The sequence below is a fragment of the Bufo bufo genome, chromosome 7 (genome assembly GCF_905171765.1).
Source record: "Bufo bufo chromosome 7, aBufBuf1.1, whole genome shotgun sequence".
Lineage (NCBI taxonomy): Eukaryota > Metazoa > Chordata > Amphibia > Anura > Bufonidae > Bufo > Bufo bufo.
The window spans coordinates 156,709,556-156,727,192 of NC_053395.1; the positions used below are offsets into that span (position 1 = coordinate 156,709,556).

The window sequence follows — 17,637 nt, forward strand, 5'->3', positions numbered from 1 at the left end:
GGGTGAGACAAGATATTTTGGTGCAGTATGTAAGTGAGCAAACTGTGCACCCCTCCCTGACTTTGTATCAGTCCAAGCCTACCCTCGTCTAAACCAGGAGCATTCAACATTTTTAGGTCCAAGGGCCATATTGTCAGGTTGTGTTACTTCAAAGAGCGGAAAAAAAAAAACACGCACCTATCTCCAGAATGGGAAACCCTAAAGCGAGAGGAGAGCAGTTGTAAATGAGTGGTCACCCTCCATTCATTTCCATGGGAGTTCCCAAATTGGCGAGCAAGTGGGCATGTGTGCTCTTCTTCACTTTCCAGGTCCCATTGTGGAGATACGGGTCGGGTACTAGTGGTGGATCCCACACCTATCTGACATTGGGGGCATATGCTAGCTATATGCCACCAATATCTAAGATGAGACAACCCCTTTAATACTAGGGACACTGCTGGAACTGGTAATAATAGGGGACACTCTTCTAGCAAAGGGGTGTCTTGCTATAAAACACATTTTAACCTCTGCCATATTGACCATACTATGTCCTGCCTGAGATGAGGGTTTTCCTTCACTACAGAGGAAAGCATTCATTGCTTAAATGTTTTTTGTGAGATTTTTATACTGATGACCTATTCTATGGATAGGTCACCACACCAGTATCTGATGGGTGGTGGTCCGACACCCTGGACCCCTGTGGATCAGCTGTTTTAAAAAGGCAGCGGAGCTCCTGTGAGGAAGTGCTATCAAAATACAGACCTATTTAATCATAGCAGACCTATCATTTTTTAAAAAAATACAGTAGTTTGAATTTTTATTGTTTTCCACTTCATGCACTAAGTCTAGGGCTGTACAAAGACACAATGTGACCTGAAAGTTGGGATAAAATATAACAAGGTGAGGTGGCATCATGGTCTTCGTCTGACTGGCTTTTCACTATGGAACCCCAGCCTAAAAGCTAGTTACTACGGGGAAATTTATCAAAGACCAGTGTTTTATGCTGCTCCTTGATATCCCTGCTTTACAAAATGCCTGCACCTCATCATAAACTAAGCGCATCCTCTGGCAGTCTGCGCACGTAAAATAAAATGTACACCAGCTATGCCTATGAGCTATAGAAAATTGGTGTAAAAGCTGATAAGTGTTGCAGGGACGATGGCTCACCCACATTCCACGCCTACCATGCCCCCTTTTTGGGAAGTGCAGAGGGTGGTGTAGAAACATCATCGATTTAGGCATAATGGGGAAGATTTATCAAGACAGGCGCTTTCTGTTCCGGTCTTGATGTCCCCTGCACTGTCAAAAGATGTTCCACATTTATGATGAGGCAAAGGCCTCATCATAACTTAGGTGCATACTCCGGCAGTCCATGCGCCTAAACAAAAATCTACGAAAGCTAAGAGCTGACGTAGGTTTCTGGCGTCATTTGTACCAGAAAACTGATGTAAATGAAGATAAATTTGTCTCCGCTGTTCAGGACACACCCCAGTCCTGTCCTTGCCATGCCCCTTTTTGGGAAATGGGCTGAGGGTGGCATAAAAAGGGGCACTTGCAACAGTTTTTTTTGTCGCAAACACACAGCTTGGCGCAATAAATCGACCTCATTGGGTTTGAAAATTGTTTACAAAAATTAATAAAGCCCTATTATTACAAAAAATATGCAAATACAAACATAAATTGTTAGTCTGTCAGGAAAAAAAAAAGTTTATCACATTCCTGTATTAATAAGTAAACTTAAAAATGGAAAAGTACTTGTTAAAAAAAAAATACATATAATGTGTATCATCACCATGACCAGTGGGTCATCAAGGAGGCTGTGTATTATCACACCACACTGTCTACAACCCCATGCAACAGCTGATTATTTATCTGTGTGATCTTTTGTGTCTCTGTTCACCATGATGGGGGCTACTAAAGGCAATGCGAGCTGTATGCAGTTCACAGCCACAGGTTGTGAGCCCATGTTCTAAACTAAATTACACAGTCACAGACAGGTGTATTCTATCACTACATAAACACCAATGTAACAAATAATCCTGCAATACAGTGAACATATTGTATTCATACTCTAGTTCTACACAAATGTCATACACTTACCCTTTCTTCTCCATCTAGCCAGCCCTCCATGATGACTTCTCCTGTCAACTGACAGACCTTAAGATTAATCAAACCCAAAACCACATCCCTATATAATTCGGAGTCCAGACCAGGCCACTAAATTAATCAAGCTTTAGACCAGACCCCTAAAAGTTAATTAGGCCAAAGACCTAAAATTTTAAACAACCCCTAATCAGACCACCTAAAATAATTCCAATCCCAGATCAGATGCCCTAAATTAATCGGACACCAGATCACACCACCTAAATTAATCCGACCCCAGACCAGACCTGGAATTTCATTGTGAAGGGAACTGCAGCAATGCTCCAAATCAGTCCTAAATGAGTGCAAAAGCCCTTTCATTCTCTCTCTCATGGCATAACCATATGTCATCACTTTATAAGGTGGAAATACCCCTATTCATACTTAAGACTGCTGAATTAACCAGACCCCTAAGTTAATAAATTAACCGGACACCAGATCCCAAAATGTTATCAGACCCCAGAAAAGGAAAAAATAAATAAATGCTATGACCCAAGACCAGATAACTCACCACTCCCCCTTCAACCTTCAGGTGCCCACGTACCTAAGTCCTAATATCTTCAGGCTTCTGACACCAGTCACCATCAGGATATTGTTTGCGCCACCACACATTATGTCCTGATTCTAGTCAGCGTCGGGATCCAGTGTGGCATGCCTGCACCAGAAGAGGACTGTCAAGTAAGGAATGTTGATGCCAGCTTTGCCCACTGGTCTTTCTATACCAGTAAGCATTTATCTAGTCAGTAGTTGATGAGTGCTTTAATTAGACTATGGATGGAGACACTCATTGGGTAGCACTGCAAGAAATCATTTTTTATTCTTTTTATTTTTATAATCTATCAGAAAAAGACAAATTTAAAGATTTTGTACATTACAAATATCCAATCATCCCTCTCAACCAACCCATAGAGCCACACCATCCATCCCATTTGGAGCCCAGAGGGAAAAAAAAGTGGGGAAAAAATTAACATTGTCTCAAAGAAGTGTTGTGTGTAATCTTTCTGAAAAAAAAAATAAAAAAAAACATGTAAGGAGATTCAACTACCCCTTCCATTTGGTTAGAGATCTGGTATATCCACACAAGGTATTAAACTTGATTTTTCGAGTTTTGCAACTTAGGGGAGTCTTTTGAGAACTATTTTCAAATGGGCAAGAAACTAAAGCTCTAAATCTCAAAAGCTCAAGAATTAGCCTATGTTCCAAGCAAGGGACTTCTGAATAATCTCTCATTATAGTAAACGTAATCTTTTCCACCAAATTCACAATAAACATGTTTTTTAACCAGTATCAACGAAATTTTGGACAACGTCTAATTAAATGTACAAAGTCTGTATCCAGTATTCCACACACAGGACTAGCAGAGGTCTTTCTCCCCATATGGTATCAAAAATATAGCTGATTTATCATAAATTGGGTAAACCTATAAGGAAAATAGTTAAACGTTTTAACATCCCTATATACAGATAACCTTTGACATGGTGCCTGGTTATTTATCTCCTCTTTCCAATTTTAGGGAATTAAAAGTCCCTGAACCATTACACAAATTGGTCTACAGTACATAGTTTAGAAACGACCCGTTTTAGGTAATTTCTAGTAAGGAGTGTCTCAGCAATACACAATATTCCAACTTTAAATTTATCTTTATCCCGTGGCCACACTAAGATTGTTTAAAGGGCTTCTGTCACCCCCAAAACCCTTCTTTTTTTTTTTTACCTTGTTAAAATACTTTTATAACGACTATTCCCTACATAGGGCTCTTACCTTTGTCTGTGGCTTCTTTTCCTTAAAAAACGATCTTTTAAAATATGCAAATCACTTCACTACCAGCAAGTAGGGCGTCTACTTGCTGGTAGCTGCCGCAAAAAACGCCTCCTCGTCCTGTTGATTGATTGTCATTTCAAATCCCGCGCCTGTCTTCATTCGGCGCAGGCGCTCTGAGATAAGGAGGCTCGCCTCCCCAGCACTCCCTCAGTGCGCCTGCGCCAATGACGTCTTCTCTTTCGGTGACGTCATCGGAGTGCCAGGTGAGTGAGTACGTTGTCCTGTTATTTCATCAAAACCCTGCTTATAGATGTCTCGAGATAGAACTGTAGAGCCAGAACAATTAGATATTTTATCTGATGCTAGAAAGACAACTCACTGACAATCTTGGCACTTCCTGATGACTTCTGCTTCTGCTCTGCTTTCTCCTTCCTTTTTACAAAGGCTGATTATCAGGAAAGAACAATGTTTCTTCCTGATCATTGCCCTGTGTGTATAAGACCGCTTGTTTGTTGGGTGATCACATTATTATACGGTATTAAAGTTGCATATAATGTTGTTAGGTGAAAATGTCTAGAACCAACATGGCTTGCCAAGTTGGGTGCAAAAGACAGGTCTGCATAAAGCCCATCAAACACTCTTTGGGATGAAATGGCATGTCAACTTTGAGCTAGGCTAGGGATCTGCCAACATTAATATACATTAATACACAATACAGAAGATATCTTGAGGGTACACGTTTGATTTGCCAGGTAGTGTACGTCTGAGGTTAAAATACACTATGTGTCAAAATTAAAATGTATTTTCTATGACTCATCATAGTTCCCTTCTACTCTTTTCTCCCTGCAGTGGATCAGAAAAGATCAGTAACCTTTACTGAAAACCAGCCTCAGCCTTCTACATCGCATGCTGAGGTTCCTCCATTACCCTCACGTTCTGGCTGTAGTCCTGCTCCATCTGTCAAACAAGCATCTTCAGAAAGTCCTGTTCTCAGAGCCTCTCCATCGATCACTGTGGCTGATCTCCACAGCCAGACTGACAGTCAGGTAACACCACAAGCAGGTTAGAGCATGTGTATCTCACCTCCTTCTAATGATCCATGTGCTAGAAAGGCCTGTCAGGTGTAAACTGGGAAATTAGATCCAGGGGCAATTTATGTGTATTTTTTTTGCATATTAGGCTGGAGCTATATGGCAATCTTGGACAAGACGGGTGTTGTTCGAACAAGGATCGCTGTGTAGCAGTGAAGCCACAGAAATTAATGGGTTTGCAGTGCGACTTGCAAGTTTGACGCAACCGTGATTCCAGCAGGGTTGGATTTTTTGCGATTTTAGGGCTGCATCAAACTTGTGAGTTGCGGTAAGACCCCATTCATTTCCATGGCTGCACTTCTACACAGCAATCTTTGGTCGCATGACAACTGTCGTGCCCAAGATGGCTGTGTAGCCCCGGCCTTAAAAAAACACTGAATTGTCATAGCAATTAATATCAGATAAAAGACAATATATTATCAGTAACTCAATAGAGAATAAGAAAAACTACTAGTCTTCTGTTAGTTGGTTCTTCTTCAGGTGCTTCTACACACAGCAGTTGGTACCAGAAATGTTATTGTATGGAGATGTTGAAGGGGTATTCCATTACTAACTAATGACTTATCTGCTGGAAAGATGATAACTACTAGATCGGTGAAGGTCCAAACACTGGGATCCTTGCTGATCTCCAGCATGGGTGACTCCTATCCCCCGTCTGAATGGAATATCAGTCAAACATACATGTGACCACCTTTCCAGGTCTATGAGAGACCCGAAGAAAGCCAAGCAGAGTTCTTAGCCATCAGTCTCAGAGACGTTGAATGACGTGAAACAGCGATTGGGGGTTCCAGTGGTTGGACTCCTTCCAATCCACCAGCTATCAGCGAATCAGTAGAGAGGTGATTACCAGACCACTAACTGCCTTTACATCTGTGGATGCCTGGTAAACCACAACCAACAGATGCCACTATTCCACAGCAGCACCAATATAAAAGTAGAGAGATGCCTAGAGATTGTGCAGAGCATATATACTATTGCTACAACTAGCACTAAGGAAAATAAATTGGACTTGAACTCTTGAAGTTTCAGAGTTATTGAAAAAATCCCCTAGATTTCTGGGAGATTTTGGGAGTGATCAATCAGCCCTATCAAGCAGTATGTCAGGTAATAATAGGGTTGATCCTGCCGACGGGTCCTCTTTAAATGAACAGGAAGGCAGCCCAAAATAAATCATAATCCCGGCTCAGCCTTGTGTTTCAGATATTTTGGGTTCCGGATGATTAGATTTCATGGATTACCAGATACTTGATTACAGAAGTTTCACCACAATAAGAAAAATATAAGTACCTTTAAATGGAATTATTCAACTACCCTGCGGAGTAATAAAGACTGGTTTATGTATACTTTATGTATACTCATAAACACGTTCCACAAATATCAACATTGATACGCCCTAATCAGTCTATACAATGAAGTTGACCCACAGACGGGACACTTTTTTTGAATTTTTGTGTAGCAGCTATGAATGAATTAGATAGCACTGAAATATTTTCTCAGAACTGATCTTCACGCAGGAATGTCTGTGCAGCTGGCCTGGACTGTAAAGCATGTAGAAAAATAGGAAGGCAGGCTTAGAGGGCAGGCTTGCAGCGAATGAAATCCCAGAATTGTGCCCTGTTCCAGTGTTACACTCCATAACATTGCTCAGATATACCTCAATACATCCCAGCTCTCCCAGAAAAATATTGAACTCTCATTTGCCATAAATATAGGCCCTTAATAATGTATGGGATCTACCTCCCCCCGGCAATCTAAGGCAGGCCTCTCTTGCACCAGGTATCATTTGACATGTACATGGAAACTATACAGTGACTCTTGTGACTTCATATCACTGCGCATAACAAAATAATAATGTGTGCGTTTTGAACATGAACAGTTTTTTTTGTTATGTTAACACTGAATACTACTTAGGGTGGGTTCACATGACGTTTTATGGCTTTGTTTGATGCACACGTTAGAAGAAAAAAAAGGATACAAAAAAGCAGCACACCAAGTTCTTGTATTCTGCACAGTCCGTGTACGTTTATTCTTTATTCAGATGCCACTGTATGGTATCAGTCTGAGGCATCCGTTTAATGTACACCCTTACAGATAGGGGGGAACTGGCCATAGACCACACAGGGAAATTTCCCAGCTGGGTATATGATGATCTGATGCTCTCAGCATTAATTAATGTAGGAGCATCAGATACATACCTCAGGTGTCCTCCTGAACTCAGCTGTATCACCGTCCGGCGATACAACTGAATACTGTGGTGAGGGTGGCGGTATTTTGTGTGGCACTACAGTATTGCTGGACCCACCTACTTCTTTGTCCCTGACACTCTGCAACCCTGCCGGTCAGCTGATGGAAGAGAAGGCCATGCTTCGTGCAACCATAGCATTGCCTTCATTGTTACCTGCTTGCCATCGACATTGCAGCGGTGAGCAGTGTAATTACAAGCAGGTGTAATTATATAAACTGTGACACAGTGAGGGGTTGTGTCTGGCAAGGCAAGTATTTTCTTCCCAGCATGTGCGGCTGGGCTGGTTTCCAGCCAGGTAAGGTCAAATACCAAACCAGAGTTGAAGTGCTGGTCTGGGTTTTGGCAGCCTGGCTGTCCTTAAATAGGCAGCTGGGCTCAGAAGAGATGTCTCTGTTTTTGGGATCTTAAGCTTTGTGCCGTGCTAGAGGGCTGAGAGCCGCACGCTGGAGAAACAGGCCCCTTAAAGCCTGCTGTGGACTACTGGAGGCTGAACTGCCTGGGAATCTGAGACCGAAGGGTCAGCGGTAGGGGTGACTGCCACTTCGGTGGAAGAGGGGGAGACAACCCCGCTAAGTGTGATGGTGGGAGACGTGGAGGACTTGCCGCTGGGTCCTGAATTGGCAGACCTCAATGTCTCCGGAGATAATTTTGGTACCGCCCAATGTCGGGAGCCAACCCTATCCCGCGCCTTGGAAAATTTGTTAATAGTAGATAGTGAACCACAACAACCTGGGGCAGAGTCAGTGTTTCCCCGTTTTGTGGTTCATCAGGATATGTTGTATCGAGTAAACCAACTACAGGGTGAGCCTATTGAACAGTTGGTGGTCCCCAAGGCTTATCGCAAGCTTGTGTTAGATCTAGCCCACCAATACGTTCTCGGGGGTCACCTTGGGCTGCAGAAAACTCAGGATCGTATTCTACAGCGGTTTTACTGGCCCAGCATATTCAAAGAAGTGGAAGAGTTTTGTAAGTCTTGCCCGACCTGCCAGATAACTAGCCCCCAGCTACATTTCCGTAATCCCCTAGTACCTCTCCCGATTATCGAAGTACCGTTTGACCGAATAGCTATGGACCTCATAGGCCCAGTACCGAAGTCCGCCAGAGGGCATCAACACATCTTAGTCATGCTAGACTACGCCACTCGGTACCCGGAGCCGGTGCCACTGCGACATACCATGGCCAAAGGAGTTAATGGAGATGTTTTCCCGAGTAGGACTACCTAAAGAGGTTCTGACCGACCAAGGGACACCTTTTATGTCCAAGGTGATGAGGGAACTCTGTAAGTTGCTGCACATAAAACAACTACGGACGTCCGTTTACCATCCGCAAACGGACAGTCTGGTAGAACAGTTTAACCAAACATTAAAAAAATATGTTGAAAAAGGTAGTGTCTTAAGATGGGAAGGACTGGGACCTCCTTCTGCCGTATCTCATGTGTGCAGTGCGAGAGGTACCCCAGGCCTCTACTGGGCTCTTGCCCTTCGAACTGCTATATGGCAGACACCCTGGCGATCTCTTGGACATGGCCAAAGAGGCGTGGGAACAACAACCCACTCCACATAAAAGTGTCATTGAGTACATTACCCAGATGCAAGATTGGATAGAGACAGTGTTGCCTCTTGTTAGGGAACATATGGAGGCAGCTCAGCAAGCCCAGAGTCGGGTCTATAATCGGCAGGCTCTGGTCCGGATCTTTAACCCGGGTGATCGGGTTTTGGTTCTGGTGCCGACCGTGGATACTACACTGCGTGCAGAATTATTAGGCAAATGAGTATTTTGACCACATCATCCTCTTTATGCATGTTGTCTTACTCCAAGCTGTATAGGCTTGAAAGCCTACTACCAATTAAGCATATTAGCTGATGTGCATCTCTGTAATGAGAAGGGGTGTGGTCTAATGACATCAACACCCTATATTAGGTGTGCATAATTATTAGGCAACTTCCTTTCCTTTGGCAAAATGGGTCAAAAGAGGGACTTGACAGGCTCAGAAAAGTCAAAAATAGTGAGATATCTTGCAGAGGGATGCAGCACTCTTAAAATTGCAAAGCTTCTGAAGCGTGATCATCGAACAATCAAGCGTTTCATTCAAAATAGTCAACAGGGTCGCAAGAAGCGTGTGGAAAAACCAAGGCGCAAAATAACTGCCCATGAACTGAGAAAAGTCAAGCGTGCAGCTGCCAAGATGCCACTTGCCACCAGTTTGGCCATATTTCAGAGCTGCAACATCACTGGAGTGCCCAAAAGCACAAGGTGTGCAATACTCAGAGACATGGCCAAGGTAAGAAAGGCTGAAAGACGACCACCACTGAACAAGACACACAAGCTGAAACGTCAAGACTGGGCCAAGAAATATCTCAAGACTGATTTTTCTAAGCTTTTATGGACTGCTGAAATGAGAGTGAGTCTTGATGGGCCAGATGGATGGGCCCGTGGCTGGATTGGTAAAGGGCAGAGAGCTCCAGTCCGACTCAGACGCCAGCAAGGTGGAGGTGGAGTACTGGTTTGGGCTGGTATCATCAAAGATGAGCTTGTGGGGCCTTTTCGGGTTGAGGATGGAGTCAAGCTCAACTCCCAGTCCTACTGCCAGTTTCTGGAAGACACCTTCTTCAAGCAGTGGTACAGGAAGAAGTCTGCATCCTTCAAGAAAAACATGATTTTCATGCAGGACAATGCTCCATCACACGCGTCCAAGTACTCCACAGCGTGGCTGGCAAGAAAGGGTATAAAAGAAGAAAATCTAATGACATGGCCTCCTTGTTCACCTGATTTGAACCCCATTGAGAACCTGTGGTCCATCATCAAATGTGAGATTTACAAGGAGGGAAAACAGAACACCTCTCTGAACAGTGTCTGGGAGGCTGTGGTTGCTGCTGCACGCAATGTTGATGGTGAACAGATCAAAACACTGACAGAATCCATGGATGGCAGGCTTTTGAGTGTCCTTGCAAAGAAAGGTGGCTATATTGGTCACTGATTTGTTTTTGTTTTGTTTTTGAATGTCAGAAATGTATATTTGTGAATGTTGAGATGTTATATTGGTTTCACTGGTAAAAATAAATAATTGAAATGGGTATATATTTGTTTTTTGTTAAGTTGCCTAATAATTATGCACAGTAATAGTCACCTGCACACACAGATATCCCCCTAAAATAGCTAAAACTAAAAACAAACTAAAAACTACTTCCAAAAATATTCAGCTTTGATATTAATGAGTTTTTTGGGTTCATTGAGAACATGGTTGTTGTTCAATAATAAAATTAATCCTCAAAAATACAACTTGCCTAATAATTCTGCACTCCCTGTAAGTTCCTGGCTAGGTGGCAGGGGCCCTACGAGGTACTCGAGAAAATTGGAGATGTAAACTACAAACTACAAGCCAGGGCAGCGAAAGCCAGAGCAGGTTTACCATGTGAATTTACTCAAACCGTGGAAAGATAGGGAAACCTGTACAGAAGACAGCCCGCGGCTGGGTTTTCTAGGAGAAGAGGTAAAAGAGGCGCCTGCCACAGTAAAAATTGCTGACAACCTCTCCTCTTAACAGATTTAGGAGGCCAGTGAGTTCATTAGTCGGAACACTGATGTGTTCTCGGACCTCCCTGGACACACTTCCATAATCCAGCATGACATTGTCACTGAGCCTCAGGCAAAAGTCTGATTAAAACCATACCGGGTACCCAAGGCTCGGCGACAAGCCATATCGGACGAGGTGCAGCTAATGTTGCAGCTAGACTTCATTAAGGAGTCAAAAGTGAGTGGGTCAGTCCTATAATATAGATACCCAAGCTGGACGGGACGTTGCGGTTTCGTAACGACTTTCGAAAACTTAACGAGGTTTCCAAATCAGATGCATATCCCATGCCCCGGGTGGATGAGCTCATTGAGAGGTTAGGACAAGCCCGGTATTTTTCTGTTTTGGACCTCACAAAAGGGTACTGGCAGGTGCCCTTAATGGTGGCTGCCAAAGAGAAAACTGCCTTCATCACGCCTGAGGGGCTGTATCAATATAAGATCTTACCGTTTGGTCTGCATGTCACCCCCGCCACTTTTCAGGGACTAATGGACATTGTGCTTCGTCCACATCGTCGGTACGCTTCGGCTTAAATGGATGTAATTGTCATCCACAGTACCAACTAGGAAAGTTACCTACCCAAAGTGCAGGTAGTAGTGGACTCCCTTCGGAAAGCTGGCCTAACCGCTAACCCAAGAAAATGTGCGATAGGGTTAGAAGAGACTAACTACCTGGGGTATGTCATTGGGCGCCAAGTAAACAAAATAAAGGGGATACGGAATTGGCCCCGACCTGTCACCACTAGGCATGCATGCAGTACTTTTAGTCTGGCCGCCTCTCAGCGTGTCCTGCCGTGCTGCCGCTGGAACTCCGCGCCCGCCCCCATTATAATCATCCGGGGCACAAGTGAACTAGCGGCAGGACGGATCTAACAGGATGTTCACCCGCCGGAACAGCCTCCCGGAGTCCTCTGCCGCTAGTGTGAAACTAGCCTTATGTGAACTTTCCATTGTGTGTGAATTAACACCAAGACTGCAAAGTTAAGTGCTGTTTTGTGCAATTGCCTCAAGTGTGAATAAACACTGACGTTTTGAGTTAAGAACTTGTATTTTGCCTCTGTACTGCGCCCGCTTACCCTATTTACTAGAGCAAAACCCCACAACACTTAGAAACGAGCCGTCCCATAGAAGTGAATGGGACGACTTGTAGTTACACCTGCTCACCGCTGCAATGTTGACGGAGAGCAGGTAAACAATGAAGGGAAGGCTGCGCTCACACGAAGCATGATCTTGATGACCTATCCTGAGGATAAAATCCAAGAAAACTCCTTTAAAGAGGACCTTTCACTAGAATAGAAAATCTAAACTAAGTATACAGACATGGAGAGCGGCGCCCAGGGATCTCCCTGCACTTACTATTATCCCTGGGCGCCGCCCCGTTCTCCCGGTATAGGCTCCGGTATCTTCATATGTTCGGCTCCACCCAGTTGAGCCTGCCGGCGTCTCCTTCTCTCATGCTGTAGCGCTGGCCAATCGCAGCGCTCAGCTCATAGCCTGAGAGGTTTTTTTTCTCTCAGGCTATGAGCTGAGCGCTGCGATTGGCCAGTGCTACAGCATGGGAGAATGAGACGCTGGCAGGCTCAACTGGGTGGAGCCGAACATATGAAGATACCAGAGCCAATACCGGGAGAACGGAGCGGCGCCCAGGGATAATAGTAAGTGCAGGGGGATCCCTGGGCGCCGCTCTCCATGTCTGTATGCTTAGTTTAGATTTTCTATTCTAGTGAAAGGTCCTCTTTAAGTCCAAGCTGGCAAAGCTATGATAAGCACCACATTAAAGCTACTACATGTACTCATCTTACGCTTAAAAAATGAATATATATAAATTATATATACCGACCTGAATTGTCCATATATCTATTTAATTCCTGCCACGGTCCCACACTGCACCCTACAATGCGTGTTTAGAGCATCTTCCTAAAAGAGAGATGGGGGTCCTGTTGGCCCGATCTGATGGAGCGGCAGGTTGGGCATGCACCCTGTCACTCCTCTTTCTCCATATGGTACCACCAGAAATAGCCAAGCACTGTACTTTGTTATCTCTGACAGTCCCATAGAGAATGAATGTAGTGGCAGGGCATGTTTAACCTGCTACTCCATCAGATAGGGGGAACCAGACCCTGTTCTCAGGATCGGTGGAGGTCCCAGTGGTCAGACCCCCACGATCAATTAGTTATTCCCTATCTTGTGGATGGGGGATTACTTCTAAACTTGGCACAAGCCCTTTTCACTATGTTATCACTATAGAAAGTACCACTTATGTCCACCCAATTTTCAAGATCCAGGCTGTGTGCAGAATTAATGGCAAATAGTTCTATTCTTGGGTCTTGGAATTTTTTTTAGACAGAAATGTACTATAGTAGCAGATAAAGAATTGTTCACATGTGCGACAGAGGCTCAGTTCGGGGTATCTATAGCAGATTCTATCAAAAACAGCAGAGATAAAACTCTTGTATGTAGGACATTTTTCTCCGCTAATAAAGAGGACTCCTGAATTCAAAATGAACGGACCCCAATACAGCCAATGTGATCTGTTTGGCTCTGTTCGGGTCAGTTATGTGCCAAATCTGGCACTTCCACTATAATGGAGCAGAATAATGGAAATCAAAAGTGGTGGTGTGAACTGACCCTAAGCCTGCTTGGGTATATCATCTTAGTCTGGACAAGTGAAATAAGCCACTGTCAGAGAACTCTACTATTGATATTTGTGCTAGGCCAGGATGAGCATTTCCAAAGGCTCCTTCCTATGGGTAATATAGGGCACTCAGTATGACAATCCCTGGTTGGAGGATCACTTCACGGTAGGTATGTTCTGTGAATCCCACATACTATATGTCTCCATCTACACAATGAATATAACAAAATTATGTGCCGGGGATTACTCCTTGGTAAAAAAAAAACCGACTAATATTGTTATCCTAATCTTCTTGGCGAGGGAAAAAAACTAATAATATTTCCTAGTTTAGAGGTGCTCTTGTCATGTTGGTGGTTCACCAACATGACAAGAGCACCTCTAAACTAGACATCTATACAACTGGTTTTGAGCAGGCAAACAAACCTTGGATCAAAGTCAAGATAAAATGAAACTTAAAAGGGTTCTCCAGGATTAAATAACTCATAACATATCTTTAGGATAGTTCATCAACACCGGCTGTTTGGGACTAGCACCAGCTCCAGAAATAGGTCCGAACATCACATCGGGGGACATTTATCAAGACTTGCTTTCTTACACACCAGTCTTGATCCCCTTGTGCTGGAGTGAGAGGCTACTAATTTATTAAGAGGAAAATGCCTCTTGATAAATTAGCCATATCTTTGGCACTCCGTGCACCAGAAACTCAGGTCTACGCCAGCCAGCTATAACAGCTATAACATACGACAGTTTCAGATGCAAATTATAGTAAATCCACAGGGCTTCAGAAAAGTGGCAAAAAGCTAAAAAAAAAGTTGCAAATATGGTGTGCGCCATAATCTGCAACTTTTTTTTACGCTACAATAGTGACTTAAACATCATGATAAAAGCCCCTCATTGTGTAGTGGACCGAGCTAAGTACTGCAGAATTGAAGTGAATGGGAGCAGTAAGCAGCTCAGTCCACTATATAAGGAGTTGTGTAGTTCTGGAGCTACTCCTGAACAGCTGATCGGTGAGGGTGTGGGGGAAGTCGGATCCCCGCCGATCTGATATTGATGACCTATCCAAGGAATGGGTCATCAACTGGTAAATCCTGAAGAACCTTATTTTCTATCCAAATAGAGTGGCTTGTTCGAAGCCAATATTGTTTTATTTTGAATTTTATTTATTTTTTGCCTAGAGTTTTTTTTGTCTTATACGGTTAATATGCCATGATAGAACATTGCATTCATTTATGTTATACTCCCTGTCAGCCCATGTAATAACTCCCAAATGTCAAACCGCAATGAAATATTTGCCAGTTTAGCTATTTCTCTGCTGTTGTCTGCATTGTACAGCTTTTATCAAGAAGCCTTTTATCAAGATTCTATATATCTTATTACATAATGTAAAAAATGGATCTGTATCCTGATTGCTAAACTGTTTTCTCTTATTACAGAGAAGATCCCACTTCCTGGGGAGGGAAGACTCAGAGTCCAGTCGGGGAGCAGCAGTCCCTCTTCTCCACAGCTCCCCGTCCTTCCATCTCTCTGATCCTGAAGACTTTGGTGGTCTGGAAACTAGCAGCTTGCTTCAGTACACAGACACCGTTCTCCACATCACTGAGGACAATGGGATGGAGAACCCCCTTGTGTCAGGACATTTTCATTTCAGTCAGATTGAACTTGGGGAGACGGACATTGATTTGGATGAATCTCATGTTTAGCCTTGAGATTTTGTCAGCTACATTCTTCTCTGTTGACTGTGCTTTGTTTTCTCACTCATGCCTATAGACAAAGTGCAAAGCACTTTCTGGCCCTCCCTTGTAATCCTGTTGTGTTTGCTTAGGAGGGTGTCCGTGAATATGCTGCTTATCTGATTTGCTGCTTTGTTTTTGGGTGAACATAGTTAAATATGCTGCCTCACGTAGGACCAAAGAATGCAAATGAAATCCCAACCGTAGCCAACCCTACCTGTATGTGATTTACCTGTGACCCATCAATACCAGAGCACACCCCAGACCGAGCGTATGTGATTCCACGTCAGTGCTGCTTTACACAGTGATTGAGAGGCCTTACATGCAACTAGAACATTTCTTAGTTATCGATACCATATCAATGCTTTGCAATGTTTCTTTCTATTGTATTAATGTTATAGAAATTACATTTTTACAGAAGGGAAACACAATGTAACATATTCACGGAGGTGGTAACGGAGCGAAGGAAATTATATCATAGTCTTAAAAAGTAACTTTTTATGCAGATGCTTCAGATATTCGGTGTTTCCTGCCATATTTTACACTGTAATGCATTTAGCATTTTGAGGGTTGATTCCCCGAATCCATAAGACATATACATGGCCTTATCTATAAACATTGGGTTGGTTGTAGAGATATCAATCCCAGATGGGCCTCAGCACTTTAGGAGTCATAACTGGGCCGATGGTTCACCCAGCCTGCCCTATACGAATGAATATATTTTATAATGCATATAGATTCTATAGAATTTGAAATCATGTGATGATTTTATAGTGGAGTCCAGGACATCCCAGCTAGTTTTCTGGAAGGGGTAGGTTCACATGGGACGGATACGCGCTGTGGATCTGCCCCTGTAAATTTGCGTGCAGCAAATTCTCCTCATTTTACAGTATCAGCAATGTGGATGAAATGTTATCGACACACTGCAGAAAAGATCCCCAGTGCAAATTGACCTGCATGGCAAACTTTAAATCTACCTGACCTTTAAGGACAATCATCAGCAAAGTCTGCAGCAAATCAGCAGTGGACATTCTGCAGGAGATCTCTCAATGATTTTGCTGCAGATCAGCCATTTTCACCAAATTCACATATATTTTTTTTAAATACTACGGAACTTCTGCATACAAATCCTCAGTGCCAAATCTTCAGCGTAGTCATGCCATATGGACAACATCTTAAAATTGTCAAGTCTTAAGGAGAGGTATGCTTCATTGCTGGAAACCTTACCTTAGCTTATAAATATTAAAGGACATCTGTCAGCAGATTTGTACCTATGAAACTGACTGACCTATTACATGTGCACTTGGCAGCTGAAGACATCTGTGTTGGTCCCATGTTCATATGTGTCCGCATTGCTGAGAAAAATTATGATGTTTTAATAAATGCAAATGCGCCTCTATGAGCAACGGGGGCGTTGCCCTTACACCTAGAGGCTCTGCTCTCTCTGAAACTTCCGGACCTTCTGCACTTTGATTGACAGGACCAGGCGTGATAACGTTTCCACTGCCAGGTCCTGTTAATCAGTGTGCAGAGGGTCCAGAAGTTTCAGAGAGAGCAGAGCCTCTAGATGTAATGGTAACACCCCTGTTGCTCATAGAGGCGCATTTGCATTTATTAAAACATCATAATTTTTCTCAGCAATGCAGACACATATGAACATGGGACCAACACAGATGTCTTCAGCTGCCAAGTGCACATGTAATAGGTCAGCCAGTGTCATAGGTACAAATCTGCTGACAGATGCCCTTTAACAAAAGCAGTAACCTATAACCATTAGAAGAATGTCCTACAGGTCTACAAATGTTGAAGTGCTTTCTGTGGTTAGTTTTATCATTTCAAAAATACCAATCAAAACAACTATTCAATTTTTGTGTTTAAATTAAGCCACGTTCACACGTTGTGGATTCTCTTAGGAATCTGTCACCAGGTTCCCACCATACTGTAGCAGATGTAACCCCTTTTTTAAGGCTACTTTCACACTTGCGCTTGGTGCGGATGCGTCATGGATCTGCACAGAAGGATCAGTTCAGATAATACAACCGTCTGCATCCGTTCAGAATGGATCCGTTTGTATTATCTTTAACATAGCCAAAATGGATCCGTCTTGAACACCATTGAAAGTCAATAGGGGACGGATCCGTTTTCTATTGTGTCAGTGAAAACGGATCCGCCTGGCTCAGTTTCATCAGACGGACACCAAAACGCTGCAAACAAAGTGGAATGGAGGCGAAACGGAGGCAAACTGATGCATTCTGAGCAGATCCTTTTCCATTCAGAATGCATTAAGGGCAAAACTGATCCGTTTTGGACCGCGTGTGAGAGCCATGAACGGATCTCACAAACGGAAACCAAAACGCCAATGTGAAAGTAGCCTAAACGTATGGCTATATTCCCAAAGTACAGCTGCATATCTTAGAAAATGAAGTTATAAAAACTCCCGCACTGTATGGTAATTAGGGCTTAGGTGTCTACTGGGCGTAA

General features: G+C 43.3%; 1 protein-coding gene across 2 annotated transcripts in view; it reads left to right on the forward strand.

Moving 5' to 3' along the window:
• UNC80 (unc-80 homolog, NALCN channel complex subunit) overlaps positions 1–16,345 on the forward strand; it is a 198,232-nt gene extending 181,887 nt beyond the window's left edge. For both annotated transcript variants that reach the window (XM_040441035.1, XM_040441034.1), the window contains 2 exons: positions 4,732–4,928; positions 14,860–16,345. In XM_040441035.1, coding sequence (XP_040296969.1) covers positions 4,732–4,928; positions 14,860–15,126 — 464 coding nt within the window. In that variant the 3' untranslated portion in view covers positions 15,127–16,345. The remainder of the gene's footprint in view (positions 1–4,731; positions 4,929–14,859) is intronic.
• The last annotated feature ends 1,292 nt before the right edge of the window (positions 16,346–17,637 follow it).